This window comes from Callithrix jacchus, chromosome 2 (genome assembly GCF_049354715.1).
Source record: "Callithrix jacchus isolate 240 chromosome 2, calJac240_pri, whole genome shotgun sequence".
NCBI classification, from domain to species: Eukaryota; Metazoa; Chordata; class Mammalia; order Primates; family Cebidae; genus Callithrix; species Callithrix jacchus.
Window position 1 is genome coordinate 122742672 of NC_133503.1, and position 21939 is coordinate 122764610.

At 39.1% G+C, this 21939-nt stretch overlaps 1 protein-coding gene across 2 annotated transcripts in view; it reads left to right on the forward strand.

Moving 5' to 3' along the window:
* LOC144581428 (uncharacterized) overlaps positions 1–21708 on the forward strand; it is a 95622-nt gene extending 73914 nt beyond the window's left edge. For both annotated transcript variants that reach the window (XM_078365243.1, XM_078365242.1), the window contains exon 5: positions 19813–21708. In XM_078365243.1, the coding sequence (XP_078221369.1) occupies positions 19813–19814 (2 nt within the window). In that variant the 3' untranslated portion in view covers positions 19815–21708. The remainder of the gene's footprint in view (positions 1–19812) is intronic.
* Positions 21709–21939: the final 231 nt, after the last annotated feature.

The window sequence follows — 21939 nt, forward strand, 5'->3', positions numbered from 1 at the left end:
ATACTTCTTGGATATTTTGCTCATTCCTTTTTATTCTTTTTCATTTGTTTTTTGTCTGATTGTCTTATTTCAGAGAGCTAGTCTTCAAGTTCTGAGATTTATTCCTCAGCGTTATTGTGTTATTTGGCTCTGTCAGACATGTTAGTTATATATATATATGTAGGATATTCTGTCCTTTAGCTTCAGTGTGGCTTTGCTGTGACTTTTGGTTTCCTTGGTTTAGTTTGGCCATCTCCTGAATCTGAGTGATCTTTGTTTCTATCCATATTCTGAATTATATTTCTGTCATTTCAGCCAGCTCAGTCTGGTTAAGAACTCTTACTGAGGGGAGGATCCCAGATAGCCGTTTAGGAGCAGCTCAGGATTGCAGCTCCCAGTGAAAGCGCAGAGGGAGAGTGGATGCTGCATTTCTTTATTGCCCACAGACCAGGAGATTCCCAGGCAGAGGAGCCCCATGGGTCACCAGTGTGGCTGTTTTGCCAGTGCCCCAGCACAGCGGTTCTCCATACAATATACACTGGTCTGGTTGCCCTTTTAAGCTGGTGATTGGAGCTCCAGGAAGGTAGAGTTGCCCATTCATCTGATTAAACAGGGACTGAAACAGGGAGCCAGGCCAGGAGATTCCCAAGCAAAAAAGTGCCACTAACCTCAGTGCCATTGTTTCAGCCGGCCCAGTGGGTCACCACACAGGAAACCACACAGATCCTGGCACCTTTTCAGCATGCGACTGAAGAGCCAACAGTACAACTTAGAAAAAATGGCTCTGAGGCAGAGAGCCAGGTGATCAGGCTCAGCAAGTCCCACCACCCTCCCACCCACCCCCCACACACAAAAAACAGCAATTGGAAGTGCTCTGGGTTGAGAGTTTCATGGCAAGCACAGCTGAACCCAGGATGGTCCAGCCCTGTGGGTCAGGGGCATCTGCCATTACCAAGGTACTCCACCCCACGGAGGCAGTCCACCATTGCTGAGGCAGCCCGCCATTGCTGAGGCAACCTGCCATTACCAAGGCAATGTGCCACTACAGAGAGAGTCCACCATTACAGAGGTGGGCCACCATTGTTAAGGCAGTTCTAACCACAACCATATAAACAGGACTGCAGGGAAGTTCACATGGCAGCAGGGCGGAGCCCACAGCAGCTCAGCAAAGCCTCTGCAGGCAGACAGTGACTAGGCTGCCTCCTTGCCAGGCAGGGCAGCCCTAAAAAAAAGGCAGCAGCACAATGGAAACTCATAAATAAAGCCCTAAGTCCCAAGGACAGAGCACCTGGGGAAAAAAAAAAGGGGGAGTTTATTAGTTCTGCTGCAGCACACTTAAATGTACCTGTCCGGCAGCTCTGACTGAACAACAGACCTCACAGCTCAGCACTTGAACTCCTATGATGGAGAGACTGTCTCCTCAAGAAGCTCCCTGACCCTCGTATATCCAAAGAGTCACCTCACAAAGGACTGATCGGACTGACATTTGGCGGGCATTATTCTGGGACAAAGACAGCAGAAGAAGAAACTGGTAGCAACCCTTACTGGTCTGCAGCTGCTGCAGGTGATCCCCAGGCAAGCAGGGCCTGGAGTGGGCCTCAGCAGTCCTACAGCAGAGGGGCTAGACTGTTAGAAGGAAAACTAAGAAACAGAAATAACTTCATCATCAGCAAACTGGATGTCCACTCAGAGACCCAATCTGAAAATCAGCAACTACAAAGATGACAGGTAAATAAATCCACAGAGATGGGAAGAAACCAGCGTAAAAAGGAGGAAAACACCTGAAACCAGAACACCTCTCCTACAAGGGATCACAACTCCTCACCAGCAAGGGAACAAGGCTGTATGGAGAATGAGTGTGATGAAACAATAGACTCAGACTTCAAAAGGTGGGTAATGAGAAACTTCTGTGAGCTAAAAGAACATGTTCTAATCCAATGCAAAGAAACTAAGAACTTTGAAAAAAGATTTGATGAAATGCTAACGAGAATGGACAACTTAGAGAGGAGTTGAATTGACCAAGCAGAAGAAAGGATATCAGAGGTCTAAGATCAACTCAATGAAATAAAACGAGAAGGCAAGATTAGAGAAAAAAGGGTAAAAAGGAATGAACAAAATCTCCAAGAAATATGGGACTGTGTGAAAAGACCTAATCTACGTATGATAGGTGTACCTGAATGTGATGAAGATAATGAATCCAAGCTGGAAAATACTCTTCAGGATATTATCCAGGAAAATTTCCCCAACCTAGCAAGGCAGGCCAATATTCAAGTCCAGGAAATACAAAGAACACCACAAAGATATTCTTGATCTCTGATCAAGAAGAGGAACACCAAGGCACATAATTGTCAGATTCACCAGGGTTGAAATGAAGGAGAAAATGCTAAGGGCAGCCAGAGAGAAAGGTCAGGTTACCCACAAAAGGAAGCCCATCAAACTCACAGCAGATCTCTCAGCAGAAACCCTACAAGCCAGAAGAGAGTGGAGGCCAATATTCAACATCCTTAAAGAAAATAACTTTCAACCCAGAATTTCATTTCCAGCCAAACTAAGCTTCATAAGTGAAAGAATAATAAAATCCTTTGCAAACAAGCAAGTACTCAGAGATTTTGTCACTACCAGGCCTGCTTTACAAGAGCTCCTAAAGAGGCACTACACATAGAAAGGAACAACCAGTACCAGCCACTCCAAAAACATACCAAATGGTAAAGAGCATTGATAATGAAGAATCTGCATCAACGAATGGGCAAAACAGCCAGCTAGCATCGAATGGCAGTATCAAATTCACACATAGCAATATTAACCCTAAATGTAAATGGGCTAAATGCCCCAAACAAAAGACACAGACTGGCAAATTGGATAAAAAGCCAAAACCCATCTGTGTGCTGTATCCAGGAAACCCATCTCACATGAAAGGATACACATAGGCTCAAAATAAAGGGATGGAAGAAGATTTACTAAGCAAATGGGGAGCAAAAAAATGCAGGAGTTGCAATTCTCATCTCTGATAAAATACACTTTAAAGCAACAAAGATCAAAAGAGACAAAGAAGGACATTACATAATGGTAAAAGGATCGATGCAACAAGAAGAGCTAATGATTCTAAACATATACGGAGCCAATACAGAAGCACCCAGATACATAAGGCAAGTTCTTAATGACTTATAAAGAGATTTAGACTTCCACACAATAATAGAGGGAGACTTTAACACCCCATTGTCAATATTAGACAGATCAACCAGACAGAACATTAACAAGGATATCCAGGACTTGAACTCAGACCTGGAACAAGCAAACCTGATAGACATTTACAGAACTCTCCACCCCAAATCCACAGAATAGACATTCTTCTCAGCACCACATCACACCTATTCTAAAATTGACCACGTAATTGAAAGTAAATCACTCCTCAGCAATGCAAAAGAACAGAAATCATAACAACCAGTCTCACAGACCACAGCGCAATCAAGTTAGAACTCAGAATTCAGCAACTAACTCAGAACTGCACAGCTTCATGAAAACTGAACAACTGGCTCTTGAATGTTGACTGGATGAACAATGAAATGAAGGCAGAAATAAAGAAGTTCTTCAAAACCAATGAGAACAAAGACACAACATACCAGAATCTCTGGGACACATTTAAAGCAGTTTCTAGAGGAAAATATATAGTAATAAGTGCCCACATGAGAAGGAGGGAGAGATCAAAAATTGACACCCTATCATCAAAATTGAAAGAGCTAGAGGAGCAAGATAAAAAAAAAAATCAAAATCTAGCAGAAGAGAAGAAATAACTAAGATCAGAGCAGAACTAAAGGAGATGAAGACACAAAAAACCCTTCAAAAAATCAATAAATCCAGGAACTTGTTTTTGAAAAAGATCAGCAAAATAGACAGACCACTAGCCAGATTAATAAAAAAGAAAAAAGAGAATAACAAAATAGATGCAATAAAAAACGATAAAGGGGATATCACCACAGGTTCCACAGAAATTCGAACCATCATGAGAGATTATTACAAACGACTCTATGCATATAAACTAGTAAACCTGGAAGAAATGGATAAATTCCTGGACACTTGCCTCCTCCCAAGCCTAAACCAGGAAGAACTCCAAACCCTGAACAGACCAATAACAAGATCTGAAGTCGAGGCAGCAATTAAGAGCTTCTACCAGACACACAAAGCTGAATTCTACCAGACACAAAAAGAGGAGCTAGTACCATTCCTTCTGAAACTATTCCAAATAATCCAAAAAGAGGAAATCCTTCCCATATCATTTTATGAGACCAACATCATCCTGATACCAAAACCTGGCAGTGACTCAACAAGAAAAGAAAACTTCAGACCAATATACAGGATGAACATAGATGCAAAATTCTTCAATAAAATACTGGCAAGCCGATAGCAACAGCACGTCAAAAAGCTTATCCACCATGATCAAGTAGGATTCATCCCGGGGATGCTTGGCTGGTTCAACATACGCAAGTCTATAAATGTCATTCACCACATAAACAGAACCAAAAACAAAAACCACATGATTATCTCAATTGACGCAAAGAAGACCTTTAACAAAATTCAACAGCCCTTTATGCTAAAAACCCTCAATAAACTAGGTATTGATGGAATGTATCTCAAAATAATAAAAGCTATTTATGACAAACCAACAGCCAATATCATACTGAATGGGCACAAACTGGAAGCATTCCCTTTGAAATCTGGCACTAGACAAGGATGCCCTCTCTCACCACTCCTATTCAATATATAGTACTGGAAGTTCTAGCTAGAGCAATCAGGCAAGAAAAAGAAATAAAGGGTATTCAAATAGGAAAGGAGGAAGTCAAATTGTCTCTATTTGCAGGTGACATGAGTGTATATCTAGAAGACCCCATCACCTCAGCCCAAAAGCTCCTGAATCTGATAAGCAACTTCAGCAAAGTCTCAGGATACAAAATCAATGTGCACAAATCACAAGCATTCCTATACACCAATAACAGACTTAAAGAGAGCCAAATCAAGAATAAACTGCCATTCACAATTGCTACAAAGAGAATTAAATACCTAGGAATACAACTCACAAGGAACGTAAAAGACCTCTTCAAGGAGAACTACAAACCACTGCTCAACGAAATAAGAGAGGACACAAACAGATGGAGATACATTGCATGTTCATGTTAGGAAGAATCAATATCGTGAAAATGGCCATACTGCCCAAAGTAATTTACAGAGTCAATGCTATTCCCATCAAGCTACCAATAACCTTCTTCACAGAACTGGAAAAAACCACCTTAAACTTCATATGGAACCAAAAGAGAGCCTGCATAGCCAAGTCAATTCTAAGCAAAAAGAACACAGCACGAGGCATCACACTACCAGACTTCAAACTATACTACAAGGCTACAGTAATCAAAACAGCATGGTACTGGTACCAAAACAGAGATATAGACCAATGGAACAGAACAGAGGCCTCAGAGGCAGCACAACATATCTACAACCATCTGATCTTTGACAAACCTGACAAAAACAAGCAATGGGGAAAGGACTCCATGTTTAATAAATGGTGTTGGGAAAACTGGCTAGCTATGTGCAGGAAGCAGAAACTGGACCCCTTCCTGACATCTTACACTAAAATTAATCCAGATGGATTAAATACTTAAACATAAGACCTAACACTATAAAAACCCTAGAAGAAAATCTAGGCAAAACCATTCAGGACATAGGAGTAGGCAAGGACTTCATGACCTGAACACCAAAAGCATTGGCAACAAAAGCCAAAATAGACAAATGGGACCTAATCAAACTCCACATCTTCTGCACAGCAAAAGAAACAGTCATTAGAGTGAATCGGCAACCAACAGAATGGGAAAAAATTTTTGCAGTTTACCCATCTGACAAAAGGCTGATATCCAGAATCTACAAAGAACTAAAACGCATTTACAAGAAAAAAACAAAGAAGCCCATTCAAAAGTGGGCACAGGATATGAACAGATACTTTACAAAAGAAGACATACATGAGGCCAACAAAATACTCATCATCACTGGTCATTAGAGAAATGCAAATCAAAACTACATTGAGATACCATCTCATGCCAGCTAGAATGGCGATCATTAAAAAATCTGGAGACAACAGATACTGGAGAGGATGTGGAGAAATAGGAACACTTTTACACTGCCGGTGGGAGTGTAAATTAGTTCAACCATTATGGAAGACAGTGTGGCGGTTCCTCAAGGACCTAGAAATAGAAATTCCATTTCACCCAGCAATCCCATTGCTGGGTATATATCCAAAGGATTCTAAATTATTCTACTATAAGAACACATGCACAAGAATGTTCATTGCAGCACTGTTTACAATAGCAAAGACCTGGAACCAACCCAAATGCCCATCGATGATAGACTGGACAGGGAGAATGTGGCACATATACACCATGGAATATTATGCAGCAATCAAAAACGATGAGTTCATGTCCTTTGTAGGGACATGGATGAACCTGGAGACCATCATTCTCAGCAAACTGACACAAGAACAGAGAATGAAATACCACATGTTCTCACTCATAGGTGGGTGTTGAACAATGAGAACACATGGACACCGGGAGGGGAGTACTAAACACTGGGGTCCGTTGGGGGAAATAGGTGAGGGACAGTGGGGGGTGGGGCGCTGGGGAGAGATAGCATGGGGAGAAATGCCAGATATAGGTGAAGGGAAGGAAAGCAGCAAAGCACACTGTCACGTGTGTACCTATGCAACTATCTTGCATGTTCTTCACATGTACCCCAAAATCTAAAATGCAGTAAAAAAAAAAAAAGAACTTTTACTGAATTGGCGCAGTTGTTTGGAGGACATACAACACTCTGGCCATTTGAGTTACCAAAGTTCTTGCATTGGGTCTTTCCTATCTCTGCATTTGGGTATTTCTTTAACTGCAGTGCAGATTAAGTACAGTCAGTAGACTTCTTTTCTGAATGTTTTCACAGGGTCAAGGCTTTGTGGAGGGTCTTTATTTGAAGCTGACTTCATGTCTTTGGTTTCAGAGGGGATATGTTAGCATGGTGTTTTTGGTATTGAAGCTTTGAAGTGTGATCCAGTAGGTGGCAGTTAGACATAGTGGTTGGTTGGTAGACTCTTGCTCAATCATGTACTTCCTTTATGTTTTTTCATTGTTGCAGCTATGTTTCCTCTCAATGCTCTGAAAGTGTGGGTTCCTCTGCACCTTGAGTGCTGGCTGTAGATTGTGGCTTGGCATTCCTGTGCTGCCCACTGCAGCTTTGGGGTTATCTCAGTGTTTATGTTGTTCCTTCTGCTGCTTGGAGACAGTAGAGGAAGGGACCTTAGTAGTGGTTGTGGCCAAGGGTCTTTCGCTTGTCTTTTAGTGGCTCCACCCCAGAGAGATGCAGATCAGCAATAACTAAGTGCAATCAGGCCTGGATGGAGGATCTGTGCTGTGGGTGCTAGTTGGGGGTTTCTTGACTGTCGACAAGCAGTTGGGGGTGGATGGGACCCATGGAAGATGGACTGGCCTCCTCTGCTTGGGTTTGCTGCAGCTTGTTGGAGGTGTGGATAAAGCATTTAGGGTCTTTGGTCCTTCGTCAGCCTGAAGGCAGCAAGGCCAGCTCCACTGCAGAGGTAGTGGTAGAGAGGCTTTCAGTTGCCCCTGGGAGCTCTGTCCAGGGAATTGCTAAGCTGCTCACTGGCTTGATACCCTCAGTGAGGGGTGGATGGAGGGCCAAGCCTGGAGAACCTAACCAGTGAAGAGATATGGGAATGGGCACCCATGTAACAGTCTAGCCACTTTTCCTTAGGGCTGCTGCAGTATGCTGGGGGCCCACTCCAGCCCCCAGTCACTTCAGATTTTGTAGTACCTGAAGGTACCAACAGTGAAGGCTGCAAAACAGCAACAATGGTGGCCTGCTACTACTTCTAGGAGCTCTATTCTAGGGAGGTTTGAATCTTTTACCAGCCCCAATGCACCTGTAGGAGGTAGCTGCAGACTCCAGCTGGGAGGTCTCAGCCAGTGAGGAGAAATGCAACTGGAGACCTGCTTAATAAAACAGATAGGCCATGTTTTGACAAAGCAGCTATGGTCACCTCAAGACTCTTCAAAGTCTGAAGGGTGGAATGGCTAAGTCATCCAAACAGCAAAAATAGTGGCTCACCTCTCTCTCTAGCAGCTCCATCCTGGGGAGGTTTCAAGTCTTTGTCGGCCAGGAAAAAGTGGTGGAGGTGGCTGGAGACCCTAGCTGGGAGGTCTCACCCAGTTAGGAATAAGAACGGGATCTAGGACCCACTTAAAAAAGCAGCCTGACCACGTTTTCATAGAACGCCCGTGCTGTGCTCAGGTATGGCTTCTGCCCCTGGTCAGCTTGGACTCTTCAAAGCCCAGTGGCTGGAATGGCTAAATCACTCAAACAGCAAAGATGGAGGCCCACTGCGTTCCATCGGAGCTTCCTCTCAGGTAGGTACAATACTGCTGTAGGTGGCTGGCTGAAATTCCAAGCCAGTGCATCTTATCCTGTGAAGTACTGTGGAAATAGGGCCTACAGACTGTTGCTGCTCAGCCCCCTAGATTCAGCCCCTTTCCTAGAGGTATGCATGTGGGTCTAACCTCCTGCTTTGCTAGAGTGCTAGCTACTTTTTCTGGGAAGCCTGAAATGCCCAGGTATCTAAGTCTCTTGGGCCTCCATGTGTAGCTGTGTGGCTCCATGTATCTTTGTGTGTCGAACTGAAGTCCCTGGTCAGTGGGTTCATGAAGGGATTTCCTGACCTGAGGGTTGTGAAGATCTATGAGAGAAGCATGGGTTTTTGGGGTTGCTCACTCACTCATCGCTTCCCTGGTGGAGGCAGGGGGCGATTCCCCTGGTTCTGCATCGCTCCTGGATGGGCCATCATCCTGCTTTCCTTTTCCCCATTCTCGTGGGTCAAGTTGTTTCCCTGATTAGTTCCAATGCATGTATTTAGATGTGTCAGTTGAAGTTACTGTATTTACTCAACCCTTTCATTCCTCTGTATGAGAGTCACATACCCAGCTGCTTCTAATCAGCTATCTTGGCAACCCCCCTCAACGTTATTTTTATTTTTTGAAATTTGTTCAAATTTATGGGATACATTTGAAGTTTCGTTACATGTATATAATGCATAGTGATTAGGTCAGGGTATTTAGCATGTCCATCACTTGAGTACAATACCTGTTTATGAACTATAATCTCCCTATTCTGCTATCAAATACTGAATTTATTCTTTCATTCCTTTCACCTTATTATATATTTTAATCTTTTAATCCATGCCTTTTCATCCTTTCTTTTCCTCTCCATTCACCCTTCTCAGTATCTGTTATCTATCCTTTCACTTTCTACCTCTGTGGGATCAAAGTTTTTAGTTCCCACATATAAATGAGGACATGCAATATTTGTCTTTTTTTTTTTTTTTTTTTGAGGCACAATCTCACTCTGTTGCCCAGGCTAAAGTGCAGTGATGACATCTTGGCTCACTGCAACCTCTGCCTCCTCGGTTCAAGCAAGACTCCTGCCTCAGTCACCTGAGTAGCTGAATCTACAGGTGTGTACCACCACACCCAGCTAATATATATATATATATTACTCTGTCACCTAGGCCGGAGCGCAGTGGCATGATCTCGGATCACTGCAACCTCCCTCTCCTGGATTCAAGAGATTCCCCCACCTCAGCCTCTTGAGTAGTTGGGATTACAGGCATGTGCCACCATGCCCGGCTGTATTTTCAGTAGAGACGAGGTTTCACCATATTGGTCAAGCTGGTCTTGGAATTCTGACCTCAGGTGATCCACCTGCCTTGGCCTCCTGAAGTGCCAAGTGGCATGAGCCACCCCACCTGGCCTGATTTTTATATTTTTAGTAGAGACAGGGTTTCACCATGTTGGTTAGGCTGGTCTCAAATTCCTGACTCAAGCTATCCACCTGCTTTGGCCTCCCAAAGTGCTAGGATTTTAGATTGTTAGCCACCATGCCCAGTCCAATGTTCATCAATGGATAAATAGACAATATGGTGTGTGTGTGTGTGTGTGTGTATGGTATATATATATATATATATATATATATATATATATATATATATCTCAAAGAAATATATATTTTCTTTGAGATACACACACACACACACACACACACACACACACACACACACATATATATATATTTCTTTGATATATTCACTTCTTTCCCTTTGGGTAGGTTCCCAGTAGTGGGATTACTAGATAATATGGGAATTCTATTTTTATATTTTTGAGGAATATTGATGTAGTTTTCCATAGTGTTTATGCTAGTTTATTTACCCACCAATAGTGTGCAAGCATTCCCTTTTCTTCACATCTTCACCAACATCTGTTATTTTTTGTCTTTTTAAAATAGCCATACTTACTGGGGTAAAATGATATCTCATTGTGGTTTAGAGTTGCATTTCTCTGATGATTGATGATGTCAAACATTTTGTCACATAACTGTTGGCCTTCTGTATGTCTTCTTATGAGAAATAGCTATTCATATCCTTTGCCCATTTTTTAATGGGATTATTATTTTTCTTCCCATTGAGTTGTTTGAGTTCATTGTATATTCTAAATGTTAGTCTCTTGTCAGATTAAGGGTTTAAAAAAATTTTCTCTTCTACAACAGGTTATCTTTTCACTCTGTTGATTATTTCTTTTGCTGTGCAGAAGCCTTTTGGTTTAATCCCCATTTGTCTATCTTTGTTTAAGTTGCCTGTGCTTTTGAGGTCTTAGTTATAAGTTATTTGCCTAAATCAATATCTAGGAGAGTTTTCCCTGGATTGTTTTTGAGATGGAGGCTCGCTCTGTTGCCCAGGCTGGAGTCAGTGGTGTGATCTCTGCTCACTGCAACCTCCATCTCCTGGATTCAAGTGATTCTCCTGCATCAGCCTCCTGAGTAGGTAGGACTACAGGCTCACACCATCATACCTGGCTAATTTTTGTATTTTTAGTAAAGATGGGGTTTTGCCATATTGGCCAGGCTGGTCTAGAACTCCTGACCTTGTGATCTGCCCACATTGACCTCTCAAAGTGCTAAGATTACAGGCATGAGCCACCACACTGGCTGATTCCCTAGATTTTTTTCTAGTGCTTTTATTTCAGATCTTACATTTAAGACTTTAATCCATTTTGAGTCGATGTTTGTATACAGTGAGAAATAGGGTTCAGTTTCATTACCCTGTATTTGGCTGTCCAATTTTCCCAGCAGCATTTGTTGAAGGGTCTGTTTCTTCACCAATGTAAATTCTTGTTGGCTTTATTGAAGGTCAGATGACAGTAAATTTGTTACTCTATTTCTGGATTCTCTATTCTATTTCGCTGGTCTATGTGTCTATTTTTACACTAGTATCATGCTATTTTGGTTACTATAGCCTTGAAATATATTTTGAAGTCAGGTAATGCTATTCCTCTCGCTTTGTTCTTTTTGATCAGGATTGCTTTGGCTATTCAGGCTTTTTTTTTGTTCCACATGAATTTTAAGATTTTTTTTCTAATTCTGTGAAAAATATCATTGGTATTCAATAGGAATTGCATTGGGTCTGTAGATAGCTTTGGGCAATATAGTCATTTTAAGAAAATTAATTCATCCAGTCCATTAGCATGGAATGTGTTTCAATTTCATTATGTCATCTTTATTTCTTTCATCAGTGTTTTATAGTTTATTTGTAGAGATGTTTCTCCTTTGTTAAATGTATTCCAAGGTATTTTATTTCTTGGTAGCTATTATAAAGAGAATTTCCTTCTTGTTTTTATTCTCAGCTAGATTATTGGTGTATAAAAATGCTACTGATTATTGCACATTGATTTTGTATCCTGAAACTATGAAATTCATTTTTCAAATCTAAAAGAATTTTGGTGAAGTCTTTAGGTTTCTCTAGATATAAGATCATTTCATCAGTAAAGAGGACAATTTGACTTTCTCTTTTCCAATGTGAATGCCTTTTATTTCTTTGTCTTGCCTGATTTCTCTGGCTAGGACTTCCAGTACTATGTTAATAAGAGTAGTGAAAGCGGGCACCCTTGTCTTTTTCTAGTTTTTAGAGGAAAGGCTTTCAGCTTTTCGCTATTCAGTGTGATGCTTACTGTGGGTTGGTCATATATGGTCTTTATTATGCGGAGACACGTTCTTTCTATGCCTAGTTAGTTGAGACTTTGTATCATGAAGGGATGTGGAATTTTACCAAATGCTGTTTCTGCATTTATTAAGATGATCATATGTTTTTTTCCTTCATTCTGTTGATCTAATGTATTATATTTATGATTTGCATGTATTGAACCATTCTTACATCCCTTGGATAAGTACCACTTAATCACTTGATCGTATTGTACCATGTTTTTGATGTGTTGTTGGATTCAGTTTGGTAGGAGGATTTTTTGTCTATGTTCATCAGAGGTATTGGCCTGTAGTTTTATTTTTTTGTTGCTGTTGTATCCTTGCTTCGTTTTGGTATCAAGGTGATGCTGGCCTTACAGAATGAGTTATGGGAAACTCCCTCCCCTTCAACTTTTTGGAATAGTTTCCAAAGGATTGGTAGTAGTTCTTCTTTGTACATTTGGCAGAATTTAGCTGTTAATTCATCTGGTCTTAGGCTTTTCTTTGTTGGGAGACTTTACATTACTGATTCAATCTCACTTCTCGTTACTGGTCTGTTCAGGTTTTCTGTTTCTTCCTGTTTTGGTCCTAATAGAAGTATGTTTTTAGAATCTTATCTGTTTCCTTAAGGCTTTCTATTTTGCCAGCATATAGTTGTTCATGGTAGCCTCTGATGATCTTTCGTATTTCTGTGATATCCGTTGTAATATCTCCTTTTTTCTTTCTGATTTTGTTTATTTGGTTCTTCCATCTTCCTGGATAGTCTAGTTAGTAGTTACCAATGGTTTTTATATTTTCAAAAGAACAATTTTTCATATCATTGATCCTTTGTATTGTTTTTTGGTCTCAACTTCATTTAGTTCTGCTGTGATCCTTGTTCTTTATTTTCTCCTGCTAATGTTGGGTTTGGTTTATTTTTGCTTTCCTGGTTCTTTGAGGTGCATTATTGGATTGCTAATTTGTAACTTTTAAACTTTTATGATGTAGACATTCATTGCTATAAACTTCCCTCTTAGCACTACTCTTGCTGTATCCCAATGAAAATGGAAACACAAACATCCCATGTTGTGTTTACATTTTCATTTGTTTTAAGAAACTTTTTCCATCTTGATTTTTTCATTGATTTAACGATCGTTCAGGAGTATGTTGTTTAATTTTCATGTATTTGTATAATTTCCAAAGTTTCTTTTGGTACTGATTTCTAGTTTTATTCCATTGTTATCTGAAAAGACACTTGATATGATTTCAAATTAAAAAAATTTTTTGAGACATTTCATGTGGCCTAAAATATGGTATATCCTGAAGAATGTTTCAGGTGTTGATGGAAAAAATGCATTTTCTGTAGTTATTGGATAGAGTGTTCTGTAAATGTCTGTTAAGGCCATTTGGTCTGAAGTCCAGTTTAAATTCAATGTTTCTTTGTTGACTTTCTGTCTAGCTGATCTGTTTAATGCTGACAGTGGAATGTTGAAATCCCCCACTATTATTGTATTGAAGTTTATCTCTTTCTTTTGATCTAGAATCTTTGTTTTATGAATTTGAGTGTTCCAGTGTTGGATGCATGTATGTTTACAATTGTTACATATTCTTGCTAGATTGATTCCTTGATTATTGTATAATGACCTTATTTGTCTTTTTAAAATTGTTCTTGAGATAAAGTCTTTTTATCTGATATAAGCATAGCTACTCTTGCTCACTTTTGATTTTCTTTTGCAGGTAATAACTTTTTCTATTCCTTTAGTTTCAGTTTATATGAGTCTTTAGTGCTAAGGTGAGTTTCTTATAAACAGTACAAAGTTCGATCATGCTTAAAAAAATTCAGCCATTCTGTGTCTTTTAAGGGAGAATTTAATTCATTTATATTCAAGGTTATTATTGATACATGAGACTGTGTTTCTATCATATTGTAAATTGTTTTAAGATTGTTTTATATATTGTTTATTCCTTTTTCTCCTATTGTTTGTCCTTTAAGCATTTCTTGCAATAAATTTCCTCAACATTTGCTTGTCTGGGAAAGACTACTTTTTCTTCATCTATAAAATATAATTCTGTTGGTTATAGTATTCTTGGCTTCTTGGCTGCCAATTTTTTTTTTCTTTCACAACTTTAAAAATATCCCATTCTCTTCTAGTCTGTAAGATTTCTGCTGATAAATCCACTGTGAATCTAATGGGGTTTACTTTATATGTGACTAGGCACTCTTTTCTTGTAGTTTTTAGAATTTGCTCTTCATCATTGACTTTAGACAGTCTGATAACAATGTGCCATAGAGACCAATTTTCATTGTATCTGCCCATTGATCATTGAGCCTCCTGCATCTGAGTGTCTAAATCTCTTGCTAGACATGGGAATTTTTCATTTATTATTTTGTTAAATTGATTTTCTAATCCTGTTGTTTGAACAGAATTTTGCCTTGAGGATACCAATAATTTGTGTATTTGGTCATTTTACATTGTCTCAAATGTCATGAAGGCTTTGCTCATTCTTTTTTATTATTTTCTTTATTTTTATCTGACTGGGTTATTTCAAAAGAACTATCTTTAAGTTCTGATATTCTTTCTTCTGCCTGACCTATTCCATTGTTGAAGCTTTCAAATATATTTTGTATTTTCTTCAATTATTTGTTCAGTTCTAAAATTTCTATCTGGTTCTTTAAAAAGTTATCTATGTCTTTAGTATAGATCTTACTCATATCCTGAATTGTTTTTCTGATTTCTTTATATTCATCTCAGAACTCTTGAATCTCACTGAACTTCTTTAAAATCAGTGTTTTGAATTCTTCATCTGGAATTTTGGTGATGTCTTTTGATCAAGATCTATTGCTGAGAATTATGTGTTCTTTCAGAGGAGTCACATTTCCCTGTTTTTAATGTTTTCTATATCCTTTTGTGGATTTCTGTGCATCTGTGCATCAGTTTTTTTCTATTTTTGAATTTTCTTGTAGGGGAGGACTTTTTCCTGAAGACGTATCTGTAGTGTTGGCTGGTTGCATGGAATAGTGTAGTCTTTGTATGGATTCTTTGGCTATAAACAGTGGTAGCACTTTCTGTGATTCCCTCAGAAGGTTATGATGCACTTACTACTGCAGGCTGTGGTAAAGTTGTGCTGGGGACTTGGAAGTCAGGTGGGCCAGACTTTAGGCCTCTGTGTTGGCAGCAGTGAGCTGAGCATGCCTATCTTTGTGTCCCAGGGTGGTCTATGCTGGCACCTGTTTTGGCAGCTAATTCTTAAGTATCCAAGTGGCTTGCCTGAATGGTGGTAATGGAAATGGTGGGCTAGGTGGGTAAGAATATCCTCAGGTTCCTGGGCAGCTAGTGTGGTATGGGTAACGGCAATAGCAGTAACAGGATGACTCTCTGGGTCTCAAGTGGTATAGGTTGGTGTTGGCAGTAGCTGCCGTTCATGGTCACCTCCAACAGCTCCAGATACACTGCTCTCAGACTCTCCTATTTTCTGTGGCATCAGTGCCACAGTATCACTCAGAGGGAGGAAGGGCTCTGACTTTTCATGCAAGCCCAAGCATGGAGGTCATGTCATCAATGGGTCACAGTCACCACTTACTGCCCCAGACACATAGCCTTTTGGGTTTCCTGCCCCAGCATCTTGCAGCAGCAGGAGTGGGTATGCAGAGCAGAGAGAGCTCTATGTGAGAGCTCAAGCACAAGGGCCACTCCACTAGTGGAAGGGCATATCAACCTTTGCTTGCAAAGCCAAGCTCAGAATTTATGCCACTGCTGGTGACAGAGTCATTTCTCATTCCCAGAAAGGGAGCTCTTGGCCTCTGAAAAGAATGTGGTTTGGTTTACTTCATCCGAGGGGCTGCCTTTCAGTGCACTGCACCATCCTTTCCCTGGGGAATAGCATTTCCTGTGGTTTAGAGCATTGAGGACCTTGTAGGATCTTTGGGTTCAGCCAGAGCTCTGCCACTGCAGCCCACCAGGTGGACAGTGGTGAATATCAGTGGGAAGTTCTGGAATGTGGAGATATGGGAGCTGCTCAAAGCAGAATTCAGTCTCATGACAGCTATGCTCCCTAAATGATGCTCTGTTGCAGCTATTCAGGTCTGTGTAGGTGTGACCCTGTAGGAGTTTCCTGTCTGGTGCAATGCCTTTGTAGAGTCTCCAGATCACCAACCATGTTAGTATGAAGGTTTGTGTGGATAGAGAAGCTCTTCTGAATTTAGATTGAAGCAGTCTGTGGCCAGGATGTGGATCTCCAAAGCTCTCACTTACACTTTTGTTGCAATTCTGAGCCCCTTGGGGGTCCCAGCTGATGTTGGCTAAGCCTGCCTACTTGCGTTCTTTGACTTCTATGCTTCAGGTGTTTTCTGTGAATTCTTTCTTAGACTCTAGATTCTCTCCTTGATATTCTCTTCAAGGTATGATTGTGTTGGCTCTTCTTTCTGGACAGAGTGGGTGTATGATGTCCTGAGTCAGCCATCTTGAATCTTTTTTTGGAAACTCAGTTTTCATGTAACTTATTCTAAATATTTATGCTGACACTTATGATTTTAATTTAAAATTTTCTAGAGTTATCTTCTGAGGAGAATATAGTCCAAATGGATTCTGTGACTTGCCAATTGTGCTTTGTTCTCTCTACTCCATTTCTCTGTCCAGACAGGCTTCCTTGACATCTGCTCTCTCAGCACCAGGACATCCTCTTTTATTTCACTTTCCGTGGGTGTTGCCATTGTCCATTTGAGCGTGGGCCCCCTTCACTGGATTGGGAGCTCCTTGAAGTCAGGAACCATGCTATATTTGCACTCCCATTGCCTCTCACAGAGCCTATTGTTTAATTCAGCAAGTATTTATTTAGCACCACTAACAAGACAGATAAAGACTCAGGCTTGCAGAGCTTTCACAGTCTTTTGTGGAGAAAAAAGATGCAGTTGCCTTAAGATGTAAGAAATTCCATGGGAGTGATGCAGACTGTTCTTGGAGGGGCACCCTAGGGAAGGTTGCCTTTGGGAATGATAACTATTTTGAGATCTGAAAAATGAACAGGAGTCAGTGGAAAGGGACACGTAGCATATTTTGCAGAATAAATATGCACTGGAAGAATTCATATGTTCCTGTAGAAACAGAAATTTGATTATCTTATTTTCATGGAGGTATTCTTTATTTTTTTTTATTGGAAGCAATTTCTTTTTTATTTTGTTTTAGATTCAGAGTGCACATGTGCAGGTTTATTACATGGGCATATTGCACGATGCTGAGGTTTGGGCTTCTAGTGAATTCATTAACCAAATAGTGGACATAGCACCCAGGCACTTAGAACATAGGTCATTTTTCAGCCCTCACTCCCTCCCACCTGCCCCTCTCATGGAGTCCCCAAGTGTTTATTATTCTACTTCCTATGTCCATGTGTGCCCATTGTTTAGCCCCCACTCATAAGTGAAAACATGTGGTATTTGATTTTCTGATTTTAAGTTATTTCACTTAGAATAATGGCCTCCAGCTTCATCCATGTTTCTGTGAAAGACATGATTTTATTCATTTTTATGGCTGCATAGTATGCCATGGTGTATATTAAACACGTTTTCTTTTTTTTATTGTACTTTAAGTTCTGGGGTACATGTGTAGAACATGCAGGTTTGTTACATAGGTATATAAGTGCCATGGTAATTGGCTACATCCATCACCCCGTCATCTACATTAGGTATTTCTCCTAATGCTATCCCTCCCCTAGCCCCAGACTCCCTAAAAGGCCCTGGTGTGTGATGTTCCCCTCCCTGTGTCCACGAAACACATTTTCTTTATCCAGTCAGTTGTTGATAGACACTCAGGTTGATTCCATGTCTTTGCTATTGTATATGGTGCTGTGATAAACATAAGAGTAAAGCGTCTTTTTGATAAAATGGTTTCTTTTCTTTTGGGTAGATACCCAGTAATGGGATGGTGGGGTTGAATAGTAGTTCTATTTTTAGTTATTTGAATAATCCTTATACTGTTTTCCATAGAAATTTTACTCATTTACATTCCTGCTGACAGTATATAAGCAAGCATTCCATTTTCTCCACATTTTCCCCAAATCTGTCAATGTTGACTTTTTAATAATAGCAGGGCAGTAACCACCCTGGGTGCACAACCAGTATGGTGCCCACCATCTCAATTCAGGCCTGAGGGAAGTACAGGTGCCCTTGTGCATGATGAACACCTGGTTCTACGTCCCTGTGAAGTTCCCAAGTCACCACCAACAGTTTTTGCCCAGGGTTGCAAAAGTAGTGGGGCTTCCCAACACTTCAGGGCGCAGCAGATTGTTGCAAGGGTGAGGACATCAGAGAAGTCCCCCCATCCTCCTACCCTTTCCATAGGGCCCTCGGGGGTCCATCTCTGCCAGATTCTTGCTGCTTTCCTTTTCTGCTCCCGAGCTTCTTCCTGCAAGCACTGCAACAGGGCCTCATTTTCTTCCATCAGAGTTTTCTATTCAGATAATTCCATTCACTTGTAACTTTAATCCTACTGAGAAGAACTGGCATCTGATGTTGCTAATCAGCCATGTTGGGAGAAAAAAACAACTTCTTTTAAGTTGTTAAAATTCCTGAACTCATTTTTGAGGCACATGAAGATTTTGGAGACATAATTAAGAAGTTTACATCCACACACATTTTTTTGCCTTTATATTCTTATTGCTATAATTACTAGGATTCATTTTCAAAATTTTATCAATACTTTTTTGGGGGTAAATATTTTCTGTATGAAATAACTTTTATAACATTTGAAATTAAAAATGTTTGCATATGAACTTTATAAAACAGTGAAATATTTACACCTGTCATATGTCTGCATCAAAGTCAATTTTATTTAAGATAATTTGTTTTATGCTGATTTTAATCACTACTATAATGGTCAATACATTTTCAAAGCTCTTTTGCATATATTATTTCATTCCATATATTAAATTCACAACATTTTGAAATAGTATCAGTCATGATCACTCTTCATACAGCCAGGCAAAGTAGCCAATACCAGCATTGTCCCTTTCTAAATAGCCCTGGCTGGAGAGATGAAGAATAAACTGAGTCAGAAAGATGACACATCATTAGTCTGGTCACAGAGTAGTATTACATAAGGCATTCAGTTGTTTTTGAATCACTAAACATTTATTCATTTTGTTTGGCAGATGTCTTTATCTACTGGGTAAGTACTTCATTGCAAGGAACCTTGTGAATTGCTCTTGGTCATCTTACATAATAAATTATTTGTGCTTAAAGAAATAATCATTTATGCTTTCCTTTACCGAACACATAATGCCTAGGGCATAAGGGCTGTCTGATATGAGTTTTGGTTTTGAGTCCCTGGCACTTTGATATTCATTTGCAGAGATAGTTCAAAATATTTAAATTATATGGCTATTACTTTTCTAATATATGCAAGTGCAGAATGTTTGCACACACCATGCTTTGTCATTGGTGGTGTCTTTTACATTTTCTTGGCCCACGTTCCAATTCTTCAATGTCTTGAAAGTTATTGCATAGGAGCAGGTAAGAGGTGACCTCAATCAGAGCCAGACTTCTTTTCTAATACTAAGATAGGAATCTGTTGTTAACCAGTGATTTTCTATAAACGTAGCATAAAAATTCATAGTGTGGTTGACTCTAATTTGGGATTAAAAATGACCAGATCAAGTGGTCAGAATACAATGCAGTGAATTTAACTGTAGTAGTTCTTTTTGTCCTATAAAGTCATTAGAAGGTTCGAATACAGTAACACCATCTCTTTTTTCTAGAGCTCTCTCCTTCAGCTACTAAACCTAATGGTTGATACAGCTATGAGCAAGAGAGTCAGCCAAAAGCAACAACAACAACAACAAAAAACCTTTAAGAAGCAAATACAGATGCCACGATGTCTTGCACCATATTTCACATATTAAAGACAAAGATAATGCTTCATTACCTCATGCAATTTCAATGTCAGTTTATCTTGTTTTCTAGCCTGTTAGAATTTGAATTTGGAATATTAAATTGACTACTAGACAAAGGAATATGATAGTATTAAATAGCTATAGCTGAAGACATGAAGAGATAAAAGTAAATAAATATTAAGTACAAGAAATATTTTCACTTACATGGAAACCTTATTCACTTTTAGTGCCAGATAGACAGGGGGTCATTATATTTTGTAAAATAGTGAGGGTCTGCATATGGGGGTTGAAAATTTCCCCACTCCCTTAAGTGCTTAAAAATAATATTGATGAGCCCAAATTTGGAGGCTTTGTTTTCTGAGTGATTCTATAAAAGAAAAGAGAGATCATAATAGCGATTCCCTTTTAAATCATTTGCCCTTTCATTTGTTTTATTTTATTTTTCATGAAAATTTTAATATATCTTGTCTCCTTGCCCTTTTCTCTTCAGAGAGCCATTTAATGTCTGTCAAATGTCATGTTACATGTTATAATAACACCACATGGTTATATATAATACCATAAAATATATGGGTATGACAGCTACTCATAACCATGCCAATGATGATGATCAGATTCTATCATGCATTTTTAAAAGTCTATATGACATTTACATCATAGGCTACTTCTGTACTCATCTCTGTGGTGGTAATTTTTAAAATCATCTTTCTTTTTTCTTTTCTTTGAAATTAACCATTGCATGGAAAAAAGATAATACAAAGCAAAAAATTATGTTTGATAAATTTAAAGATACATTTTTTTCAATCTCAATTTTTTTGTATTAAACATCTGTAGTCATTGCATAAATTTTAGGCCATCTGAAACAAATTATCTGTGACTATAAGGTAATGATTCCCAAATATGTGATTTTAGAAAATTTACCAGAAAGTATTGAGAAAGGAAGTACAAATCTATTATTTTATGGAGGAATAAATCAAAACAAGACTATACTACATATGTTAAACTAGGAAATATTGAACAAAATGAAAAATATCTATGAAGGAAGAAGTAGAATAAAAAGTTGTACCTGGAAAAAAATGAAAAAGTAGAGGAATTTTTAAAAGCTTTCCATTTTAATGACCTGATAACCGGAGAAAGTGAAGTCATGTGTGAGTTGATTTGCTGTAGTCACATGAGAACTGCATTTAGTTTCAGACCTGCTGCATTTGGATCTGTGGAATGACCTTAGAAGGAATCCTAAGTGACTAAATTTCATGCAACAATCATTATTGTGGGCATTTTCAGTTGATGCCCCTCTGTCTTTCTAGACTCTTATATTTTTAACAACTTTTACATTTTTCATGTGTTTCGTGAAAAAACTTAAAATAAAGATTTTACCCAATTGTAGCAGAAAGCCTTAAACAGAACTGAAATACCTCAATCATTCTCTTTTGATGTCTCTTAGAAATTAGGTAAATTAAAGCCACTCATAATGTTACACTATAAGAACTTAACATGAAGGAAACAAAATGCTTAATATTCGAAGCATGACCCAAATACTCAACACAAAGAGATTTGACAGAAAAGACTTTTGCTGAACTCTGTGGAGTACTATCATTGAGAAGAAAAAGCCCAATAAATAAATAAAGTTAAAAAATAAAACCTCAAACTAAGCCAACCAAATATAAACTCAGTGGTTACCTAACTTATACTTCATGTCATTTTGTTTCATGGTAAAGCAATGGCTAATTAGAATTTTTAAATAAAACTGTATAAAACTGTGTAACTTTTTTTTTTTTTTTTTTTTTTTTTACTTTGCATCTTATTCGTCAGGTATCTGCAAATACTATTCATGTCAATTGTCTCAGAGAAAAATATAGACTAATTAAAATGCTAATCTTTAGTAAACACATAAGTACTTGCATGAAAATTAAACACTTGGGTTGCTAATTCATGAATACGTGCTCAGACATCAGGAACACTGCAAGTAGTGTGGACTTCAGTCTTCGGCTT